The sequence below is a fragment of the Solea solea genome, chromosome 20 (genome assembly GCF_958295425.1).
Source record: "Solea solea chromosome 20, fSolSol10.1, whole genome shotgun sequence".
Lineage (NCBI taxonomy): Eukaryota > Metazoa > Chordata > Actinopteri > Pleuronectiformes > Soleidae > Solea > Solea solea.
The window spans coordinates 21,675,348-21,698,987 of NC_081153.1; the positions used below are offsets into that span (position 1 = coordinate 21,675,348).

General features: G+C 41.2%; 3 protein-coding genes across 7 annotated transcripts; 1 reads left to right on the plus strand and 2 right to left on the minus strand.

The window, feature by feature from the left end:
• Positions 1-905: 905 nt before the first annotated feature.
• On the minus strand, positions 906-10,720 carry slc30a8 (solute carrier family 30 member 8). Of its 2 annotated transcripts, XM_058618525.1 has the most exons (10): positions 10,224-10,720; positions 10,004-10,083; positions 7,091-7,245; positions 6,657-6,803; positions 5,840-5,993; positions 5,590-5,726; positions 5,286-5,398; positions 3,789-3,894; positions 2,775-2,909; positions 906-1,404 (listed from the first exon to the last, which is right to left on the minus strand). In XM_058618525.1, exons 2-10 carry the CDS (start codon positions 10,072-10,074, stop codon positions 1,259-1,261), a joined length of 1,164 nt encoding a protein of 387 aa, XP_058474508.1. In that variant the 5' UTR covers positions 10,075-10,083; positions 10,224-10,720; the 3' UTR covers positions 906-1,258. The 2 variants fall into 2 exon arrangements, with proteins under 2 accessions (XP_058474508.1, XP_058474507.1); XM_058618524.1 differs by having other exon boundaries at positions 10,004-10,719.
• Positions 10,721-13,147: 2,427 nt separating this feature from the next.
• On the plus strand, positions 13,148-15,610 carry LOC131447754 (piggyBac transposable element-derived protein 4-like). Its single transcript, XM_058619769.1, has 2 exons — positions 13,148-13,652; positions 13,737-15,610. Exons 1-2 carry the CDS (start codon positions 13,498-13,500, stop codon positions 15,484-15,486), a joined length of 1,905 nt encoding a protein of 634 aa, XP_058475752.1. The 5' UTR covers positions 13,148-13,497; the 3' UTR covers positions 15,487-15,610.
• A 953-nt stretch (positions 15,611-16,563) lies between these two features.
• On the minus strand, positions 16,564-22,377 carry si:ch211-153f2.3 (uncharacterized). Of its 4 annotated transcripts, none has more exons than XR_009234076.1 (4): positions 21,844-22,377; positions 20,520-21,211; positions 18,964-19,833; positions 16,564-16,638 (listed from the first exon to the last, which is right to left on the minus strand). XR_009234076.1 is itself a non-coding variant. In XM_058619771.1 (2 exons), the coding sequence occupies exons 1-2, from the start codon at positions 22,066-22,068 to the stop codon at positions 21,139-21,141; spliced, it is 288 nt and encodes a 95-aa protein (XP_058475754.1). In that variant the 5' UTR covers positions 22,069-22,363; the 3' UTR covers positions 20,776-21,138. The 4 variants fall into 4 exon arrangements, 2 of the variants coding, with proteins under 2 accessions (XP_058475754.1, XP_058475753.1); XR_009234077.1 differs by lacking the exon at positions 16,564-16,638 and having other exon boundaries at positions 18,264-19,613; positions 19,753-19,833; positions 21,844-22,365; XM_058619771.1 differs by lacking the exons at positions 16,564-16,638; positions 18,964-19,833 and having other exon boundaries at positions 20,776-21,211; positions 21,854-22,363.
• Between the last annotated feature and the right edge of the window lie 1,263 nt (positions 22,378-23,640).

Consider the following 23,640-nt stretch of genomic DNA (forward strand, 5'->3'; position numbering starts at 1 on the left):
TAAGATTAAAACATGATGTGACAAGTGAATTCAATGCATTCTCCTATATTTCACAAGGCTTTATAATCTGGGATGTGTATAAAATATAATCATTTCTTCCGTGGGCCATAACCTACATCTCCCTAAGTTATTTGGAACAAACTTGCTTTAAAAAAAAACAACAACAACTATATATTGGGAGAGATATTAATATTTCATGCAGTATTTTAGAGAGACAGATATTCTCCAAAATAAAAGACAGCACAGTGAGAGGGCACCAGCTGGCTTGTGTTTGTGTCAGTTATTATTAATGATGCCCTTGACTGTGTTACTCCTGTGGTCCTGAGCTGCACAGCAGCAAACATCAGAGTACAGAGGTCAAACTCAGACAAGCCCCAAACACTACAGCGGCACAAGCTCGCAAACTGAGTCAAGGTCAAAAGGTTGGGGACTGTAAAAGGGATCAACATGTCCCTTAAGATGTCTGATGCTTTTTTTTATTTTTTTGGGGGGAGTTTTCACATACTGGTTGCTCAGCAACAGAGGAGCTGTGTGGGCAGTAAGGTGTGAATCTACAATGTAAATAGTCATGAAAATAAAGAAAAAGCATTGAATGAGAAGGTGTGTGCAAACTTCTGACTGGTCGTGTATATAAGCTAGTGCCAGACCACCTTTACGTCATTGTCTGAAGGTGAACGGTGCGATGGCTCGTGTTGTGGTTCTGTAAGTTTCCTCAATGACAACAGATGTCATCAGACTTTGAATCAAATGATATGTTCGTCCATATCAAAATAGTTCAATTTGACTCAGACTGACATGTTCATATGACACTCAACTATTGTCTTAGTCTTTTAACATGCATGTAAACGCACCGTGCGTAAATCAGCCTGGAAAAGACAGAGTGTGGAAAAAAACCCCACTTTTTATTGAATAATACAGATGACACCAGAACACAGACAGTGAAGAGGTATGATGAAGCTCTCCACGTACAGGATGAAAGATAAAGATGAATATTCACTCTTGTTTCTATTTAAATTGATCAGACTTTGTATAAACATTTGTAGCTGTAATCAGCATCTAATGCAGCTACAGTCTGATGAGGCTCATGCAACAATACTTTTGATGTGTGACAACATGATTCCAACACTTGTTTTAAGATGCAGACACGAATAGTCCACTTTTATATAAGAGTTAAAATGTCTTTTTATTTGAATAACAAGATTTTTTAAATGTCAAAATAAAGGCACTCAAACGTACAGTAATGTGTGACTTTCACAGGTCACAGGTCAGGTCCAACACACAGAGCACAGCCAGGCTTCAGGTCGGCCTCGCGCTCCACCTGAATCGTCACAGAGTGGAAGTTGTAGGAGGAGAAACACGCCTGCGTCATTTCTCTGAGGACATCCTGAGCGTCCACGGACTCATCTGCACAGAGGACAACACAGGAAATGACAGTGAGCCATCATCTTCATCAAGTGTATTTAAGGTTACTCCTAACGTCAATAAGCCTCACTGCTGCTATAAAGGCCTTATTCATACTTCCTAAAGTGTTTAACTGTTCCGTCATGAATTGTTTTGTTTGCGTTTCATCAATCATCCATCAGAGGAGTTACTGTTGACAAGCGCGTGACCATGTGAACTAATCCCTTGTTTATAGACTGTTTACTGTATGTCCTGAAGTAAAGACCAACAAACACCATCTCAGACGCAGAGGAAGTTGTTTTGTTTCTGATTTTGGTGAAAATAATCAGGCTATGAAACTATGATAAACAAAAAAACAAACAAAAAGGTTCAAAGTAACTCAATTTATCAAAAAAACAGAACCAAGGTGAGGAGCGTAAAACAAGGCCGTGACGTGGACGTGACACTCTGGGACACAGACACTAAATACACATGAGGGCGGGGCCACAGCTGGAAACAATCAAGGGAAACGATCAGACAGGTGACACATGGAGGAAGAGCAAGAGAGGAGAGTTACTCTTTCAAAATAAAACACAGGAAGTCACAAGACAAAGATGTTGTTTTCCATTACTTCACAGCACCTCCTCAATGTGGGCGTGTGAGAGAGTTTGTGTTAATTAAACAAGTCTCAAAATAAGCAGCTAAGCTGTCGTTAGCTGTGCGTGTGTGCGTGTGTGTGTGTGTGTGTGTGTGTGTGTGTGTGTGTGTGAGGCAGGCGACGCTCTGCACGGATCGTGACGTGTCCCTCGTTTGTTTGTACTATTATTATTACTTTGTTGCAGAAATGTGAACGATATTGAAGTTCATCACAGTATTTTAGTTTGTGCTTCATTGTATTTTGTCATCATTATTATTATTTTTCTACTGTATTTGTTTTGTTATATTGATACAGTTGTATCAATATAACAAAACAACAGTGAGAGAAATGCTGAAGGTGAAGGTGTGTCCTGATGCAACAACAAACAGGTTCCTTATCGACTTGCTCCTTCTATTCTCAAACCAGGCTCATTACTAAGCATGTGAAGGGAATTATTGATCATTTTGTTTTTCTGAGTGATGATGATGATGATGATGATGATGATGTCCTGTCATCATCCCTGTAGTATCAGGGAGAACACGGATGAAGAAAGTCAACCTGGGAACTTGTCACTGAGCAGCTTCTCATCAAACAACACTATACACTACACTATACGTTTAATCAGTACTTGTACTTTTACTCGTCCTTTTCCATACTTCTACTTTACTGAGCGTACCATAAGCATTTAATGTCAAATAAGATGAAGTGGGAGGTCACCGGCACTGTGACATGTTTGTGTATAGCAGTGTCTTCTCACCGATGGCTACGTGAGCAGTCAGTACAGCTTGGTTTACGGTGAGGGCCCATATGTGGAGGTTGTGGACTGCTGTGACCCCCTTCACTGCCAGCAGACCGCTCCGCACCTCACTGTACTGAACACCTGCTGGAGTGCCTGGAAACGACAAAGAGACAAGAGCCTGACAAAAATAACAGTGGAAGGACTTATTGTGGGCGTAACTCTGCTTTTTGTTGTTGGTGATGATATCATTAGTATCATATTAGTCCTCTTGTTGGATTATTTGTATACTACGTCCATTTGAATACGAGCTCTACTATCAAACCTGACTGAGGGAACATTTATTAATATTTAATAAATTACACACTGCAGTTTAAGTATTCATTTAGAGAGCAGAAGACACAGATCTTTGTCCTCGAGGTACAGATATGTTGACATTAAGAAATGAGATATGCTGTTTTGGCTCCTGAAGAAAAGCAAAACAGAACTGGAAATGCACAAATGAAAGTGCTGTCCAGTTACAGTATTAACTAACTTAACTAAATAAATGAGACCATTGAATACTTTAGTAAGTGTGGTGTTTAAAGAACACGTCAACTTCGACTGAAGTCACTTTTTCATTGAGTACTTGTACTTTTACTCAAGTCTTGGTCTCTTGTACTTTATACATCTCTGGTGGGGGGGAGGGGCTAAAATATAAGCCAGCTGCTTAACTTGCGTTCCGTTGTCGTTAAGCAAACCTGGGCTTTGTAAGGTGACATGAGCTATTAAAACTTCAGATATCAATCAAAAATGTCTTTTCGTTGTTTTAGTAATTAGCCCTGAGATTATACATGCCCTAAATTAAAAAAAAGGCATTATATAATAAAACTCTTGGTAACCTCTGCAGACACCACCTGAAGAACTCTGAGATCTCTGCATCTTTGGCTGGTATTGTCTTTCTGCAGAGGTTTGATGGAACACATGGATGTAATAGCAGTACTGTAATAGTAGCAGTGGTAAAATGTAGAATATATGTAAGAATATTGGACTCACCTTCCATTAGGACAAGCAGAATGTCTTTCATGATGGTGAAGGTGGTGCACAAAACAAACATGGAGAACAGGAAGGTGCAGATGGGGTCCGCTATCTTATATTCAGGCTGAAAGACCAAACAAAACACAACATGGATACAGTACAATCATCAATGGTGTCTTTGCCCACCAGAGGGCGCTGCTGTACAGGGGAGGATTATAAGCTTTTAAAAGTTTTCCTGTGTCAAAGATGTTGTTGAGCACAAGTTAATAGTAAATTCAACCTCGTCCCCAATGAAATGTCCCCTGTGGACACTTTATGTCGTGTAGCTGTGTGTGAACAGTTTGTTGTGCCTGATGCTGCAGCGCCCCCTCTGTTTCTGCTGCGCCTGCAGTGTTGTGGACGGGTGAACTGCGCGTGCATGCTAGGCTAACGTACTTAATGTAACATTTCATTCATTCATTCATTCATTCCCTACTGTAGCTCGTGTGCGATGTTAGCATCGACCGGAGGATTTAATCATTTCTCAGGAGGGAAAAGACTAAACATTGTTTGTGTGATTATTGAGCTGCGGTGTTGTGCTCCTCTCTGTCACTTGCTCCTGTGTTTCTGTTGTGAGGGTGTGAGAGTAATATGTGGTTTTCCTGGATTGCATTAGAAGATTTTCCTGCATGGCTCCACCAGTTAATACAAAAACCAGGTCTCTTTCTTCAGAGCCATCTGCTGTAAAATACACACTTTCATGGATTGTAGTAACATAATATGGAGGAGCTCATAATTACAGCTGTGGTTTGCTCTTCTAGTTTTATGAATTGTTTGTTTAGTTACAATCACATGATGCATATACATTTTTTTTTGCATGTACAAATTCATATTTGTATTATGTAAATGTATTAATAAGACATTTAGTTCTTCTAGCTGTTTGACTTTCTTTGACTCAATTTGGTTTCACACATGCAACAACCAGAGGAGCTGAGTGTGAGAACCAAAATGTCCCAACCAGCTGGACTGGGCATTATCTGACTTTGCACTGTGGGGTCAAAATAAAAGTCTGGAGCATGCAAACTTCTGTTGATTAGGACCAACTCTGAATCCTGAGGGAAAAGTAAAAGGAGCGCTTACTGCGTTCTTTTCTCTTCACATTTCTTTTCTATTCCCTTCTTTGCAGACACAATGTTTCAAGTAAAAATAAAACAGTCCTGAATCTTCTGAATAAAGTTAATTTAAAAAGTGCCTCTTTAAGAAAAGGACATGTGATCGCTCTGCCAGTAGCTTGAATCTTGGCTTGAGTGGAGTTAGTGCCATTCTAATGCTCATATGTAGGTACTGACTCACATCAACAGGCGATGATGTTGTTTGGATGAAATCAAACTCTGTAATTCAACTGTGTCACATCCTGCACCAAAGAGCCACCCCTCACTCAAAGCACAGTATTTCCACTTCTGTTGAAAGGTCAACTCAATACACAACGTCCTGAAATCACAGCGTAAAACCGATTTACACAGAGAGACGCGTTACCTTGAAGAAGACAATGATGGCACTGACGAGCACGCTGAGGCTCTGCAGGAGATCTCCCACCACATGGACAAAGGCCGCTCGCACGCTGGCGTTGGCCTGCTGAGCCCTCGCTTCTGACAGCACAAAAAAAACATTTCATTATAGTCATTACATATTTCATTATGCCACTATGATGGACCGTGCCGAGCCCACGTCCAGTCATAGTAGAGAATAATTTCACTGTTATAATTCACTGCATCAAGGCCAACTTTGATCATATTTAAGAAGAAAGTGTCAAAATAATGACTCAGCAGAAGAAACGCACTGTGCTTTGCTCCTTTCTGCTCCACATCTACATGGACATTGTACTGATGTCTTTTCTTGCCGCCGTGACTGTGGCCGTGAGAGCCGAGCCCGCCGTGACTGTGGCCGTGACCGGACTGGTGAAGGGTGAGGGCCATGCTGTGGAAGGCGGGGAAAGCGGGGACTTTTAAACGATGAATCTTCTCAGCTCATCAAGATTCAGCACCAAGAAAAGAAGCTATATCGGTGAGACGTGGGTGTAATTCACTCACATAATGTTGGCTAGCACTGCACAGCCAGAGGTAATGAGCATGATTCTGCCCTCGATGGTGTAATCGTCACTGATGAGGCGCGCCACAGCCAGGTACACCAGCACACCTGTTACCAGCCAGATGGTGAAAACTGACAGCAGCGCTCCCACGATCTCTGCAGTGAGGAGAGAGGCGACAGAAAACTGCTTAAATACACACAGAAGTAGAACAAATGGTTTAATTGCTGGTTCACAGCATTATCTGATTAACCCTCTTATTACCGTCATGATGAACACCAAGATATTGGACATTTTAGTCCCAGGGCCACGTAAGGCAAGATTTGAGTAAAATAATAGTATAATAACATATAGAGAAATTTTAGATTAAATGAAGATTATTTTTTTACAAAACAAACTATCAACAAACCTCAAATTTCTTGAGAAAAATAAGTTTACACACGTGCATTACAACAACAAAGGCACAAAATATTTACTCACAGGTATCTCACACTGATAAATATCACATTTTATAGAAATTTTAATTAAACAAAATCATCATATGGGCCGGATTGGACCGGTACGTTTGACACCCCTGATCTAAGAGTTACGGTAATGAGAAGTACACATGCCAAATTCCCTGGGCTACAACAGGATGGTCACAGAAGGGTTAAACAATGTCCTGGTACCACTGAAGAATTCTGCCTCGGGACTAAAGACAGAAATGAACCTTTGGCAACAACCGGTGTGAATGTTCATTATCAAGCTGGAGGGGCAAGGAGGGCAAGAATGATTTCACATGCAGCTTCAAAAGAGTTCTTGAAAGCCGTCGTCAGCATTACCTGCCCGGTGCCAGCCATAGCTGAGCTTTTGTGTGGCAGGTCTGGAGGAGAGCCACAGCGAGATGAGGCTGATGATGAAGCTGGTGAAGTCCACCAGGAGATGAGCAGCGTCGGTCATCACCGCCAGGCTGCCTGCAAAATACCCACCTGCACAAGAAGACAGAGCAGTGTTATTTAAATGCCACATTGACATTTTAGTGAGACAATAACGCATAAAATGTTATTATGCGTATTGTTACTCTCACTCTTTGAGAAAGTCCAGAGAAACAACCTGTGTGCAGCTTTTGTATCAGGATATAGGCTAAAAATATCCCCATATATTATTCAGAAATAAGTGATTTCCTTTATATTTATATTGTGACATATATATTGATATTGAGTGATGTGCAGCATGCCCTACTGAAAAATATACTGGCTAGAGCAGGATGACTCACCGAGGATTTCACCAATCATGAAAATCAGACAGATGACAGACACCACGTACAGCCGCTTCCTGGCAACCTTCCTCTCTCGCTCGCGATCCTCCTGCGCGTGGCTGTTGTCATGGCAATGTCTGACGCCACCATTGAGCTCACTGTGGTTGGGCACACTGGATGAACATTGGAAATTGGAATGAAGTTAGTGAAGTGACAGATAACAGTGTTTAGGTGTTTACCTCATTTGCTCTTGCATCGTGTTCTTGCATGAGCGCGAGTCAAATATTTAAGGTAAGAATGAAGGTCGTTGATTAGATTCTGATGATGGAGCAGATATGGATGTAGCCTTGAACAAATGTGTCCACTGTGGGAAACAAAGTGACACCTCTAGCATTTATAAGGGGAGGAGTCTTGGACAACCCACTCTGGGACTTGTTTTAGCAGATTCTCCTGAACCCGTGAGTTTCGTGTTAATCCTAAACCCAAGTCTGACACGGATTCATTAAGCAGCACAAACACTCAAAAATGAACAGTAAACAAAGCCGGCACACAAAGTTCAGTCTGATTACAAAGCAAATACAAGTACTGGGATAGGCAGAGATCTTGGCACTGTTTGGTTTGATATGGGCCCTCCAAGTTCCTATTTCCCAGAGCTCTTAAATTCCTTGAAACACCCATGAGGAAAACAAACGTGCAAATTTATAAGAAATTCTAAAACTAATTCAGTCAGAATAAGGAACTGAGTTAGTGAGAACCCCAGTGCCTTAGTTCTGGTGATTCATGTTGCCGTTGATGTTATTCCGTGGATCATTTTGGCAGAGTACTGTGACTTTGGGGCAGTGTTAGATATATGCTCTGTGCCCCACCTTTGATTTTTCAGGAAGCCCTGGAAATGCGGGGACACATTTGAGCAACCCCTTTTCACCCAGCCTCAAATGGTTTGGTGGAGCGAGCTGTTCAGACTGGGAAAGGGGGTCTGAAGTGGATGACAGGAGACTCCATGAACACAGGCCTTCATGGTTCTTGTTTAAATACAAACCACAGACAACTACTGCACACACATGGAGCGGAGACCCTGGTCGAGGTCGGACCTGCGTCGCCCTGACCTCAGTGCAAGAGTGGAGAGGAAGCATGAAAAACACAGAGAGGCATGATCATCAGGCGTTGGTGGTCGTAGCCACGACTACGCGTTACCTCTTCCCACTAACCTGAAGCTGCTGCCAACTAATAGTAACCACGGCAACTGCTGATTTGGGTGCAACAGATTAACGAAACTGGAACCCCCTCCCGCTCCTCTAAAATCATTGGTGTGGAAATATTTTGCGTTCCCTGCGAGTATTGTCGACAACGCAAACCACGGTGTGTAAACAGGGCATCTCCACATGCATCAGACGTAACCACGACAACAACTCTTCTGTCCTCATATGGAGCAAAACTTTCCATTTTCACCACCAGAGGGAGAAGCCAATTGAGCTTGCCGATGTCACGTAACAAAGCAATGCATCCTGGGTACAGAGAGCATCGTCGCACGGACTTATAACTTCGGCGGGAGCGGTGCGTAAAGTTATTGTTGTATAGAATACTTTGTCTGCAGTATACTAAGAGATGGCGAGGAGCTGCTGTGTAGTTAATCTTTCATTTGCACTGTATGTCCTGTTTATGATTTTGAAGCAAATCATTATTTTATACTGCAACTTTATATTTAACTTTTTTCTCCTTTTCTATTTTTCTGTATTTTGTTATATTTTTATTTCTAAATTGTTTTTATACAATTGTTTTTAATTTTATTTCTAAATTGTTTTATACAATTGTTTTTAATTCTATTTCTAAATAGTTTTTATTCAATTGTTTTTACTGTTTTTATTTTTTAATTCTCCAATTCTTACTGTTAAATGGTTGTTTCATGTAAAGCACATTGAGTTGCCTTTGTGTATGAAATGTTTGAAAAGATCACAACAACAATCTCTCACCTGGTTAGAAACAGCATCAGCGGGAATAATGTATTAAATATGTAATTGTAAAGTAATTAAATGTACAATATAGAAGTAAAATAACATGACACCTCTAGGTAGGGGATGAGTAAGGCACATAGAAGAACATACTTTGCCTCTACGGCCTGTTCACACGACAAAATGTAAATGTACCTCCATTGTAGAACATACAACAGTACATATACATATATACATATTTATATAGATATGTATATATACAGTATATACACACATATATGTTGAACAGTAAATAATGTAGGGAATGAAGCATAGTTAATAATACACAGCTGTACACAGCTCTCCTGTGATGGACTGGTTAAAATGTTATTTTACATCATTGTTGGAAATGTTAAGGAGAATCTAAGTAGACAAGATGGCAAGATGTGCAACATAAGTCCAGTTATTTATTATTTTGATATGGACTAAATATTTAATTAAATAGATATATAAATAAATAAATAAATATTTAATTAATTAATTAAATAAATAGATGTTGTAAACACCACCATCTTCTGGCATCTTTTATTTTTACAGGACATGCACATCATAGTGTTTAATTTAGTCATACTGACACATATACACGCCTCATATGGATAAGGGGAGTATTTATACGTCACACGCTGCACATTGTCATCTTGGATTAAATGAAATACATAACTTCTCAATTTAAAAAGAGAAGAGATTAAAATGGGCACCACGGTTTGCACACTGCAGTAATCCTGACTCCTGAGTCCAGAGCAGACCCGTGTGGAAACCGGCTCACACAAACAAGAGGACCGTGAGCAAAGACAGTGTGGTGAACACTGTCTTTCTCAGCACGGTTATTGATGCTCACTCATAAATCATCAACATGTCATGTATTAATTCATTATTCAACCGGAATTCGAATTTGACTACTTAATGAATTAACTTTAAAAAGAAATAAAGTTTCAAACTTTACCTCCACGCAGTGTCGGCGCTGCTCACATCCGTCACCAGTGGAATTGTCTCCGGATCCTGATAGTTGGACATAACTGATGTCTTTGGATGTAAAACACGCACACGGTAAACCCTCAAAGCCAAATAGCTAATAAATAATAATAAATAACCTTTCAAATTAACTCAAACGCATACTAATAGAACAAATACAATTTTAAATAAGTTAAAATCTTCGGTTCAACCTGTTTAAACTACCGGAGCAGCCGCTTGTCGCAAACTACTCAGAGTTTGAAGCAGCCTCATGACCAACATTGTCTGCGCCGTGTGCAAACACCGCTCCGCCGCCTTCGGCGTCTCTGGTGAGGGAGAAAGAGGTGACTCCTGTCCGGAGGACACTACCGAACATCAGCCCAGCTCAACATTTTTGGTTCCCAGGACGTTCCCTGAAGGTTCCCCCCCTGGGTTTTCCTAACGTTCCCCTAACGTTAGTCTTTGGCTGCACACACGCTACTTTGTCACAACCTTCGGAGAACGTTCTTTAAGGGTTCCCAGAATGTTCCCGTAACCACTTTTATACAACCTCTATACATTAACATGACAGCATTCAGTATATATAACTAATATTATTTTAAACTGCGCACATTAGTAGACATACTTAGATAAATTAATACGCAATTAACCAAAATATATACAAGTGTATACTCAAAATAAAATATAGAATAAAACAAATGTATACAAAGTAAAACTAAAATCAAGCTCGTATATCCAATGTAAGGTTCATGACACAGATGCCCTAAATGAGCAGTATTGGTAATTATAAAAAAAAAATATTTATGTTTCTGTAATGGTTAATAGACCAGATGTAGAAGCTCTTTAACCAAAAAATATTTTTATTACTAAAATATAGTTCTTAACTTATTATTGTTATCCATGAATTTTGTATACACTGTTTTACAAAACAGAAAAATAGTAAAGCAGATTATTGTTTATTGATTAAAATGTCAAATTATAGTTATTTACTTGCATATAAACTCATTTGTAATAATAATAATAATAATAATAATAATAATAATAATAATAATAAAAAAGAGAATAACGGCTGCAAGTTAAATGTGGACACTCTCTCATCCAAGACCGCGGGGTAAAAACATCCAAAACAGAAATACATAAGACAAAGTGGAAAGCTTGCACAATGTCATTTTTCAAGATAAGTCAGTTTAGTTATGAGATTGAATTTATGCGATTTTAAGTTTCTTTAGTGTGAATTGTCTAAAGACAAGATTCAATGCTATCAACTATCAGCATTTGACCATTTTAAGTTGTCTCAAATAAAGCACCTTTTCCAAAAAGCTCAGAATATCCCTTTGATGAGGCGACACCTCGGTAAAGTGAGCCGCAGTTCGATTTCTGCTGCGCGATTAGTAGAGTAAACACGGTACTGACGGCGAATACGAAGGTCCTTAAAGAGACATAGAAACTGTTATTGTCTGTCTCTTGGTAGTGGACCATGGTCCTTGTGGTTGAGTGGCCGTGACTTTTTGGAGGCGGTTCTGTTCAGGATGATTCTGATCGTCACTATAATACAGTATCAATCTGAGTGTCAAGAAAATGAAAGGAAAAAGTCTGCTTTAGCCCCGCCCCGCAAACACACGTGCACAGTGCACATACTAGTGCCGTGCGCTCACACTCATTCCTGAGATCACATGGTCACTCAGTCATTTCATGACCTTTTATCAAACTTTACTATTTTTATATGAACACGTAAACAGTGTCTCATTTATTTACTTATCTTTTATTTCTCATTCTGTTTCTGTTTTTTTTGGGGGGGGGGGTCGATGACGTCATCACATAACTGATCTATTCAGCATTGCTATGCTACTTCTGTTTTGTGTGTGTATACATATATACATATATATACACACACACACGTATATATGTATATACATAAATTACAGTTATACCAGCCAAAACATACAGGCTATTTATTTAGGCTAAAAGTGTCAAAGGTCCTGATAACTTTAAAGTTTAAATTGTTTGACATTTACACGTGCTTCCGTGATTTCACCACAAGATGGCATTAATCAGCCACTAAATTAGAACCAGTTACTGTTGTTGTATCAGATTTTTTTAATTAGATTTTATTCTACCAATAAAACTAAAACAAAAAATACAACCATCATCTACAAAACAAAACAAAAAACAAACAAACGAGATCAAATCCTCTGAAATGACAAGTATTAAAGCTACAGTAAATAAACATAAATTGTACATCCATTAAAATGTACTGTCCACAACTTCAACTTATGTAACATTTCTCAAAAGGTTCAAATAATAACTTTTCTTCCATTTCAACCATGTTAAAGGGCGATTTTCTTTTGCTGCATAAAAGAAAATCAATTTGTCCACTTGACTGTTCTATAAATCAGTTTTCTCTATGATGTCAACATTTCTATAGTCAAAACCACAGAAAGTACGCATTTGGGCCTGTGTTTGTGTTTGTGAAAAGATGGAGCAGTGCAGTTGCTATGGGAAGCAGTTTGAGGGAAAAGTGGCCCAAGAAAGTGTTAGTTACACATGACTGTTCAGGTCAGTGAGCTGGGGTCATGAGAGCCTTCGCAGCACTGAGTGTGTGCATGTTCATAACGACAATAACAATAATAAAATGTTTTTGTAGAGCACTTCTTACAAAATGTAATGTCTTTTTTTTTTCTTGTGCCGGATCTTTTTTTTTTTGCCCGACTTTTTTTCTCTTGTGCCGTTTTTTTTTTTTTTTGCCTGAATTTTTTTTTTCCTTGTGTCGGATTTTTTTTTGCCTGGATTTTTTTTTGTTGTGGCGGATTTTTTTTGTTTTTGCCTGACTTTTTTTTTCTTGTGCCGTTTTTTTTTTTTTTGGCTGATTTTTTTTTTTCCTTGTGCCGGATTTTTTTTTTTTTGCCTGACTTTTTTTTTCTTGTGCTGGAATTTTTTTTTTGCCTGAATTTTTTTTTCCTTGTGCCGGATTTTTTTTTTTTGCCTGACTTTTTTTTTTTGCCTGACTTTTTTTTTCTTGTGCCGTTTTTTGGCCCTAATACTCCTTCGTAAAATTGTGATTCTGTGTTTACTACCAAATATTTAAGTATTTGACATGTTATCTACACTCTGTAGGTGGCGGTAATGAGGCTTAAGCACTTGGCGCCAGCCACCATTCAAACAGCAGAACAAGGAAGTAGTCGCTGGCCGTTTCCCAATATCCATACTTGTGCGTACGTGTGTACTCTTGTACTTGTGTACTCCTGTACTTGTGTACTCCCGTACTTGACGAGTATTTACTCCAGTCGTACTTCCCAACGGCCGCGGACGGCTCGTTCACATAGCCGAAAGGCATTATGGGAGTGACACTACTGCGCATGCTCTAAGAGCTACACAACCCGGAAATACAGTCGGAAACTTTTCGCACCGGAGCGCAGACGTTGTGTCCACGAGCAGCGAGTTTTCTTACTTGTTTTGGGCAAATTTGCGATAAAAGTCAATGAGGTGATGGACGTGCTGATGAACGACAGCGGCTCTGATGTCGTTCCCGAGGACTCGTCCTCGGAGGAAGAAGACCTCATCCAGCCGAAGTTTAATAACAATGGCAGCAGTTACTGGGACTGCAGCAGGGACTCTGACTGTCACATGTCATCATCGGACAGGTGTGTAATCTGAACGCAGCAGTTTTAAATAGTCGCAGTAATGGTTTGGAAGAGTGAATATTCTTTATACATTTGTTTCATCAGTGAAAACTATAACGATGAAGATTACCAGCCACCGAAGTTCTCACTCTCTGCTCGACCTCCTCTGTCACGTGGACGACCATCTCGTCATGCCCCCCTCACCCCTCCCCCCCAGCCAATGCCTACAGAGAAGATCTCACCTGAACAAAGCCAACCATCAAAGAAGCGTCGACTTAGTGTCTCTGCAGATGAAACGACAGAAGAGGAAGGAGAAAGATGGAACAACAGAGAGGAGGAAGACCAAAAACCAGACCCCCTCAGTTTCACTCCAGCCCGGAGCCCCGGCCCCAGGTTCAACAGGTCGGCATCATGGTCTCCTCTCTCACTGTTCCAGTTGTATTTTAGCAAGTCTGTTGTCCAGACCATAATAGACAACACGAATGCCAATGCTGCTAAAAGAATTAAGGCTGGGAAAAAGTTTTTGTGGACAACTATGACTTTGAAAGACTTTTACATCTTCATGGCCATTATCGTCTTCTCCGGCCTCGTCCATGTCCACCACAGAGGCGACTACTGGAAGAGACAATGGCCATACAACTTTCCCTTCCCCCGTGAGAAGATGTCCTGGAACCGTTTTGAAGCCATCCTGTGGTCGTTGCACCTCAGCGACCCAAAAGACGACGAGGACAACGATCGCAAAAAGAACACTGCGGGCTACGATCGACTCTTCAAGATCAAGCCCCTGTACGCAGACATCACGACAGCCTGCAAAGCTCATTTCCAGCCCTATCAAAACATTTGCATGAATGAAAGGATGGTAGCACCCAAGGCTCAGATTAGCACGAAGCAGCACATGAGGAGTAAACCCACCAAGTGGGGCTACAAACTGTTTGTACTCGCTGATGCCACCACAGGCTACACCTGGAACTTCTCTGTGTACACGGGGAAGCTCGACAAGAGTCAGCTCGGCCTGAGCTACACGTCCGTCGTTGATCTTCTGCCGTTTTCTATGCTTGGTGAGGGCTACACATTATATGTGGACAATTTCTACGCCAGCCCCGCCCTCTTCAGAGATCTCCACAAGAAACATATCGGGTGCTGTGGGACCATTAGAAAAAACTGCATCGGTTTTCCACACACAAACAGCAACGACTTTCCTCAGAAGCCTGAGAGGGGAGATATCCGCTGGATGAGGAAAGACTGCTTGTTGTTTGTGAAATGGGCGGACACTCGGGAGGTGACGGTGTGTTCCACGGTGCATGAAGCCTTCAGTGGAAAGACTGTGCAGCGCAGAGTGGCAGAGGATGAAGTGTGGAGCTCAAAAGAAGTGCCCGTGCCTGATGCTGTGATGGAACACAACAAGAACATGGGCGGTGTTGATCTGTCCGATGCTTTTAACGGCTACTACAGCAGTCACCACAAAGCCACCAAGTGGTACAAAACTTTTTTTTATCACTTTATGGACATAGCAGTGATGAACAGTTTCCTTCTGTACGAGGAGCTGTCTCGGTATAAGTTTGATCCCAGTGCAAAGGAATACACCCAGAAAACCTTCAGGGAGACTCTTGCTGCTGATATGTTGAGCTTCGCTGAAGGTTTAGCTCCACAACCACCACCAGCATCCTCGTCCACACTCACCTGCATGCCTCGTTACTATGGCAGCGACGCGACCGCGTCCAGGAGGTACTGCAGGAGGTGCCAGGATGCCGGCGTCCAAAGGGTGAAAACGCCAATTTACTGTAGAAAGTGCAATGTGTCCCTGTGTCTCACATCAAAAAAGAACTGCTTTGAGCGGTGGCACGATACACGATGAAATATTGTGTCATGTAAAAATTGTAAATAGTATAAATAGTTGATTCTGGGTTTTTATTCTTGCTGTTATGATTGTTACTGTTTTTTATTACGTTTGCACATTTCAGTAAATCTACTCCAGCAGATCTCCTGACTCCATGTTTTCTTTTTGTTTTTTTTTGAATGAGGTGATATATTGATGTGTGGATAAGACCTATAGTGACGTGTAAATAAAATGAATGGGTCTTATAATTTGGTGCCTAATGGCACAGATGGGGCCAAACTGTGCCTAATTGGAGAACACCTCACCTCACACTTCTTTAGGTGAGGAAGGAAAAAAAATTCATTAATAATTAATTTATATATATTCATTTATGCTGAGTTCCATCTGCATTTACTCTGACACAGTGGCATCTACAGTGATGCTCACACTTCTGATGGAAAACCAAGAGAATTCACATAGAGCAGAGATATACTCTATTATTTATACTATTTATTTGTGCCATATTATTTTCGAGCAGGGACGAAGAATTGATAAAGACAATAACACAGTATATCCTCAAAAAAGAAACAGCAAAACACACACAATACGATCACATGTACAAAAGTGTGCACATACACATGCTAATGCTGCAAACCCTGGTATTTTAACAGATGCACAACTGCCATTGCCATGGAAACCACCCGTCTCCTCCCCTTCTCTCCATCCCGTGTGTGTGTGTGTGTGGTAAACAAGTCCAGGTCACAGAGTCGGGACAATGAGCTGACGTCAATGCTGCTGCGTCACATTCACACAACTTTACCACCGAGTTTGTTTGAGTGACAGAGAGACAGAGTGGGGACAGGGAGGGAGAGAGAGGGAGAGAGAGTTCCTCATAAGTGCAACGACAGACGGTCTCCGGACAGAAGAGAGAAGACCAGACGAGGTTGTATCTGCAGCCGAGAAGACGCTGAAAACACAGCACAGACAAAACAAGTGATGGAAGTGGTTCTGACCAGACTGAGGGACTTCTCCTGCAGAACCTCAACCTTCCACGACCGTAAACGAGCCGGACAGAGCGTGTGGAAGGAAGCTCTGACCACCAGGACTGAGCAGCACAGTGGAGGGGGCACAGCTGTGGCAGCAGGACACAAACTGGACATCGAGAGTTCTCTGGCCTGGCTGCGAAGAGAACTGGTGAGACACACACACACACACACACACACACACACACACCTGCATGTAATCACAGTACTGCTCATGTTCATGTTTCTTTTTACTGGAGTGGAAGAGCATTGGGTTGATAAAGGGAGGGTTGCCGGTTTAAATCCCAAGATAAGTCAAGGTGAGGTCAGACCTATTGTGTGTGTGTGTGTGTGAATATAAGACAAACATTTAAGTAATAATGAAAATCCTTGAGGTGGCTATCATTGTTTTTTTATCATTGTTGTTTCACAGCAAGAATGTTATCTTTACAAATAATATATCAAACATTGACATGACTCTATAGACCAGGGTTATTCAATCACAAACTCAGTTGGGCCACATTTTCAAACACAGACGTTTAGCTGTACGCAGCAGGCGACGTAAGTATAAGGTACTTAACCTGAGCAATAATCAAACGTGTCCTTCTCACACTTCAGAGTGCACAGCTCTAACAATGTTTCTCTGTTAAATAAAAGCAACGTCTCATGTTTGACTGAGTTGGTGCAACTCATCAAGTGCATAACATCAAAATGGTGCAAAATATTAGCAGCAACATTTGTTTCTCTTTTGAAACATGAACCCAGCGTTCTGTGCAAAATGAGATGTTGGTTCCCTTTATCAACACCAATAATAAAGCTGTAAATCTCAGAATAATGGTCTTGTGTTGATTGTATTCATAATGGCAGAATACTAAGAGGTGAATGTGGTGTCAGCCTACTAACTAAACTAAACTTACTAAAATAAAACAACACACAGTGGATTTATTCTAACTTAAACAACAATTAAAGAGCCACAAAAATCAATGCCTTGAAATAAAATAAATATTATGACTTTGAGGAGCAGTGAATTGTGTTCTGGTGGAGCCACAGACCGGGCCACTGAGAGGTTGCTTTCGGGCCACATGAATAGACTGAGTTTATAGACGAGGAATGACGACGTACGTAAGCGTACGTAAGCGACAAAGCCGTCTGTGTGGTCCTCACACAACTGTAAGATTCCAGTGAGTACAAAAGCATTTTATCGTCCACTCTGACAAAGGTCAACACATTAGTCACAGGAACAGAACCACCTCCAAGGTTCTGAAAACAACTTACTGCCCTTTTTGTTCCTACGATCCATGCAGGTCATGCTCGTTACAATGTTACAATGTTACAATGTCAACCCCTTTAAACCAGTGAAAAAGACTGTGTGTGTCTGTGTGTGTGTGTGTGTGTGTGTGTGTGTGCGCGTCTGCTGTGACCAACAGTGTGTGTCTCATTGTCTCAGTCTAATATATCAGTGAGCATTGAGAGCATTCACCCAGACACCTCGTCATGGTAACACAGGGCCATGAACACACAGAGAAGGAGAAACCACAATGAAGACAACACACGCCCCCTGCTGGTTGTTTAGGAACGACCCTCTGTGGAGCAGCGACAGATGGGAAAATACCTCTGTAATACGACTCTTCTCACCAACTTAAATGATTTGAAGAATTTAAATATACATATATACATAAATATATATGTATATATATATATGTGTGTGTATATATATATATATGTAATTATAAACAGTTTTTGTTTATATTTAAAAGTTACTCACTATAACTTTAAACACTACAGTGACTTTGACACATGTCAGTGTACTCTCAAAATGACTTACAAAATTGTAACCAAAACACTTCAGGTGTAAACCAGTGTACATGGGAAACTAATGGACACTTTGTGTTGATTCGGATGCAAATCTTCACAGTTTAGTGTAAAGAATTGAAATGATACATATTCTGGTACGGGTTACCTGGGTTACCTGGGTTACCTAGGTTACCTTAACCTCTCTGGCCAAACACCAGCTACTGCTTTAAAACTTTGCTATTGCCTTCATTTGCTATTGCCTGTCCCAGACTCCTCCCCCCTTTTTAAAATGCAGAAGTTGTTGCTCAGTTATTTCATCAGACCACGCCCCCTCACTGATCCCCACTCTCCTCACTCAGTTCTCAGCCCACTTCTTAGCATTCTTCAAAATCAGGTATGGATTTTAGGTGGAATTAACTTTACAAGAAGTAGTTTAATCCCACTTTAAGTAACTGTGGAAAGGTTCCTCAGCAGCTGCTTTTAGCATTTTGTATGATGAATAAAGTGAAGTAAAACTAATGACTAATGTCATTCCTTTGACGTTTTATTTCCAGCTTTATGTCTGTGGTGAGCGAGTACTGTCGTAGAGCTGGCTGATGTTCAGCCGTCCACAGACTGGAGTTCACGTTAAAAGGCACATGTGCATTTGCAAAGAAGTACATTCTGTACACAAGATGTAAAAAGAAAAAAGGCTGGTAACCTGAGGAACTGGAGCTTGAATCATGTCCAGCTGCCTCTGAGGAAAAGCTCATGTTTCCTGTCATTTCTCTCACGTCTTGACAAAGGACCAGTATCTGTAATTCCGAGAGAAGAGAAAAGCAGATTGGACTAGAAGGGACATTCCTCTCTCTCTAGATCAGACTTAGACTCTGAATTCCAAATATGTTATTTTACAGTGGCAGTAATTATTCAACCTTCACTAAGAAAGAGGTGGTTTCACGCTGAGCCTCAAACTGGTCCACTGCAAAGACTTTCTGTTTCTCATGAATTCCTTTATTATATCATATTTCTAGTTATCACTATATCCACTTTCTCTTTAGGTGTCGCCACAGACGATGATCTGCATGTTTGATGCATTATCCAGGCCTGGATGTGCACACCTCACCCAGTGACAGGGCTCAATTAACAGTGAACAATGGGGATTAAGTACCTTGCTCAGGGGCACCCCAGCCCCTGACCTGGTGGGGATTCAAACCGACAGCACTACATATCACTAAATCCAAACTAACACCTCTGAACTAAATCAATGTGTTCTCTGTACACAGATGGAAATGCGTTCCCAAGACCAGGTCCTGATCCGGCAGCTGATGGAGCTTCACTCCGGCATCCAGGAGCTGAAGCAGGAGCTGTCTGTGGAGGAGGAAGAGGAGGAGGGGGACACAGATGAAGAGGAGGATGAAGAAGAAGAAGAAGAGGGCAGTTACTGGGACTCTGAGAGCGAACGAGGCAGCAGCAGCGTATTCTCCAGCTCAGGAGAAGTCAGCCTTACCTCCTCTCTCCTGAAGACGCCTCCATCACGTCACACCAGGCTTTTATCTAAGCAGGTGTTCAGCAGGAGAAGCTCTGTGCCCTGAATATGATCCAGAGCACAAACAAACACGTACTTTCACAGTAAACACAGACATTTTATACCGACTCATCTACCAGTTTATCTCCTTTTTAGTAAGATCGGTTGTTTGACTAGTTTCTTTAAGTGTCCTTCACTCAATGGTGCCCATAAGAGCGTATGAGACGCCACAACTAGGATACAAAGATGACCCTGTAGCCTCTAACAATATACATCTTTCATATTTGTAGTTCGACAAAAAAGAAATCAGGGTTACGTTAGATCAAATTTTCTATTTCTTAATAACCACACTTTTTCTATAAATCTCATTCTTAAATAACCAACATAACATATCACAATCAAACAACAACACACACACACGCTGCTCTTCTACCTCTAGTAAGAGATTGGCCTTTAACAAGAGGAGTGGAATTGTCATATTTTCATTTCTGACTTCTCAACTGGAACGCATTGAACCTCAAGAAGTTTAAGATAACGTGTTAGTTTTTATCATACAATGACCTAAAGGCAGCCATTGCTGTCTTTGTGTAGTAGTTTTAATGTCAGACAGTGAGAGGGTTTTTTCCCATGTGTGTGTGTGCACATGTTACATATTCATGTGTGTGTGTTCACATGTTACATATTCAAATGTTTGTGTGTATGTGTGTGTGTGTGTGTGTGTGTGTATGTAGACACTGAAGCTCACTGACCTTTTATGACTGTAATGCACGAATGAATGAATGAATTCCATGAACCTGGATGAAACATTGTGATGACAGTAAGACATTATCGACGAGACCTTTAGGAGGAATTATTAAAGTTAAAGTGCTGATGTACAGAAAGAATGTACAAACTGTACACGTTGGAAATTGTTTCCAATGAGATGTGAATGTTTCCTTTTAAACGTATTTGACTTTAATTGAGGTACTGTACTGCAGCAGAATAAAGACATCAAAAATACACTGATGCTGTGTTCTTTCTTTATTTATTTTTTACTTCATCTTTACATTCAAACTGTCTTGTTTCTCATTCTTCCACAGAAACAAAACAGTTCTTTAGCAGAACTGCAAAAGTGCAAACAAGAAAAGTCTAACTTACACACTTGATCACTCTCTATGGTGGTGACTTTACATGTAACTGTTAGCGTTATCACAATCCAATCAATGGGTTTCATTTTTCTTGTCCATCACGAGGTTTCCAGTGAGAGCATTTTTCTACCTGTTCTTCCTCCAGTTAATCGTAGGTCTTCCCCAGAGAAGGATGTGTCTGACAGGGGAGGCTACTGCTGATCCTCCCCCTCTACTTCCACACCTCCAAAACTCTCCCTCCTCAGTCTTTGGATCTCTGTGTTGAGCCCCAGCAGAGTCTGAGCCAGCTGCAGGTCCTGTGAGCGCATCTCCAGCTGAAGGACAAAAAAGTACATAATGTTTGCGTTATATTACGGTCCTTTTGCATTTTTCATCATTTATTTTTGACATTTTGGCATGAAAGTTTGTATTTTAAGTTTTGTTCTTATGACACTAAGTTCTTCCCCTCAAGCAAATAAAGAACATACCCACTGAAACACATTACAAAGATATACACATCATTGTTTCATTCTCCTGTCATTACAACATTAAGTCATGCATTGCATGTTATCACGCATTTATTTTCTTACCTTATTATATATATTAAATTATAGTTTGGCAAGTGGACATTAACTGACCAGTTTCCTTTACGTAAGTCATCCAGCAGGCTGCGCTGTTGTATTATAGACGGCCATTGGAAACTGGAGACTGAAAATATTTCAAAATGATCAAAACTGATGTTCAAAGATAAATGATTTATTTAAATTGAAATAGAAACAAACAAAACAAAGGTTATATGGATGGGACATTTCTGCACTTGTTGTTTTTAGAAACTGACACTGTACAGAAAATAATGTAAGAAATATTCATTTTAAGTCAAAAGAATAAATGTAACGCAAGATGAAGAAAGTGATTCTTTTAAAGGTTTTATGACGGTTAAACCTGCAAGTCACCAGTCACAGCTTACCAGCTCAGACCTCAGCCAGGTTATTGCTCCATCTATCTGCGCCCTCCTCAGCTCCTCATTGGCCTGGAAGTTCCGGCCAATGCTGACTGGTCTGACAGTGGATCCAGAGTCTTGAGGATCTTCTCTGGACTCTCCTGTCACCCTGAAGGCATGTATGAGTTTGTTCTTAATGTTCTCCAGAACCATGGTGGACAGAGAGTCCTCGCTGTGACTGTCCCGGTCCATGCCGAGGGGGTATGAAGGGTGCAAGCCTGTCACGTGTTGCTCCACTTGCAAGTTTCTGTGATGGAAAACAATCCCTGCAAACTTCCAGGATCTTCTTCTGCTCCTGTTGCCCCTGTTGCCCCTGTTCCTTTCACTCCAACGTAGGAATCTGCTCTGAACCGGTCCGTCTCCTTTTCCACACAGCTGCAATCATCCCTGCTCCTTCCTGGACTTCAACTGGCTTGTTTTGTCATTGTTACTATGGAGAGGAGAAAAAGTCCTTTCTGCCTACATGCCCTCCTTCCCTCCCTCGCTCCCTCCCTCCCTGTCGTCCTCCTCCTTCCCGTAACACTAATAAGAATGGTGGAAGATCTTGGACAAAGACTATTGTTGCCCCCCTAAAAAGAACTGAAAGGACCCTTCCAACCCTCCGCCACCACACCCTCCCCCATTTTTCTCCCCCCGTGTCTCTCTCACTTTCTTTCAATCAGCCAGTCCCGCCTCCATACAATTCCAGTGTGAGAAATGTGTGGTGAGCGAGCACTCATTTGGACACAGTGCCCATGTGTAAACGTGTGTGTGTGTGTGTGTGTGCGTGCGTGTGCGTGTGTGTGCGTGTGCATGTATGGCACACACAGAATCCATCACACTGCCCCCCCCAGTGGACTGTTTCAGTGTGTCTTCCTAAATAAGACCTGCTTGTCAGCTTAGGAGACAGACAGGTTGGGGAAGGAGGGAGACACACAGTGTGTTTGAGTGTTGGCTGATTCAGAGGCACAAAGGCCGACCTACAGTGAAATACAACCAGGGCCTTTGTGCCCAAGATGAGTCCATTCCCTGTGGGCTTTGTGGGATGGTTTTTGGCAAAGATGAGCAGGTTTTTTTTAATCCCTTATGACAGGGGAAGTTTTTTTGTGCATTTTCTTCCACCTGACTCACGATCCTGGCTGTGAGGAGTGAGACTTTCTCATGAACTGTGAGGCATTACATTATACAGAGATCTGGACGTCACACGACTCACTGAAAATCCTGAAAAATGTGTCCGTCAAGACACACTTTAAATCCAAGGAGATCGAGATCTCAGAGGTGTCAAACTAGCGGCCCACAGACCACATGTGGCCCCTCCAACCAATTACATGTGGCCCACAACTTAATATCATGTTGTCATCTTCCCCAACCTGTCTGTGTTCTAAGCTGGAAGGCAGGTCATATTTAGGAAGAAACACTGTAACATTCAAAATGTTAAAATCTGTTCAAATCAGCCTAAAATCTGAAGAACCGATTATCTGAAGGGTCAGATCGGGACAGAAATCTGGAAACTTGAATCCTGCTGCTCTACAGATCCACTATTAAATAAACCTCACATCTAACAGTCAGAGCTTAGAGGATTCTATTCAGTTTTATTTGTATAGCGCCAAATCATAACATACATGATCTCAGGTCTGTGTACATAGACGACATCATGGAGAGCAGAGAAACCCAACAATTCACACGATGAGAAAACACTAGGGGGCAGTGGAGAGAGAAAAAACTCCTTTTTAACAGAAGAAGAAATCTCGTCCGACAGAACCAGACTCAAACATATGCAGCATC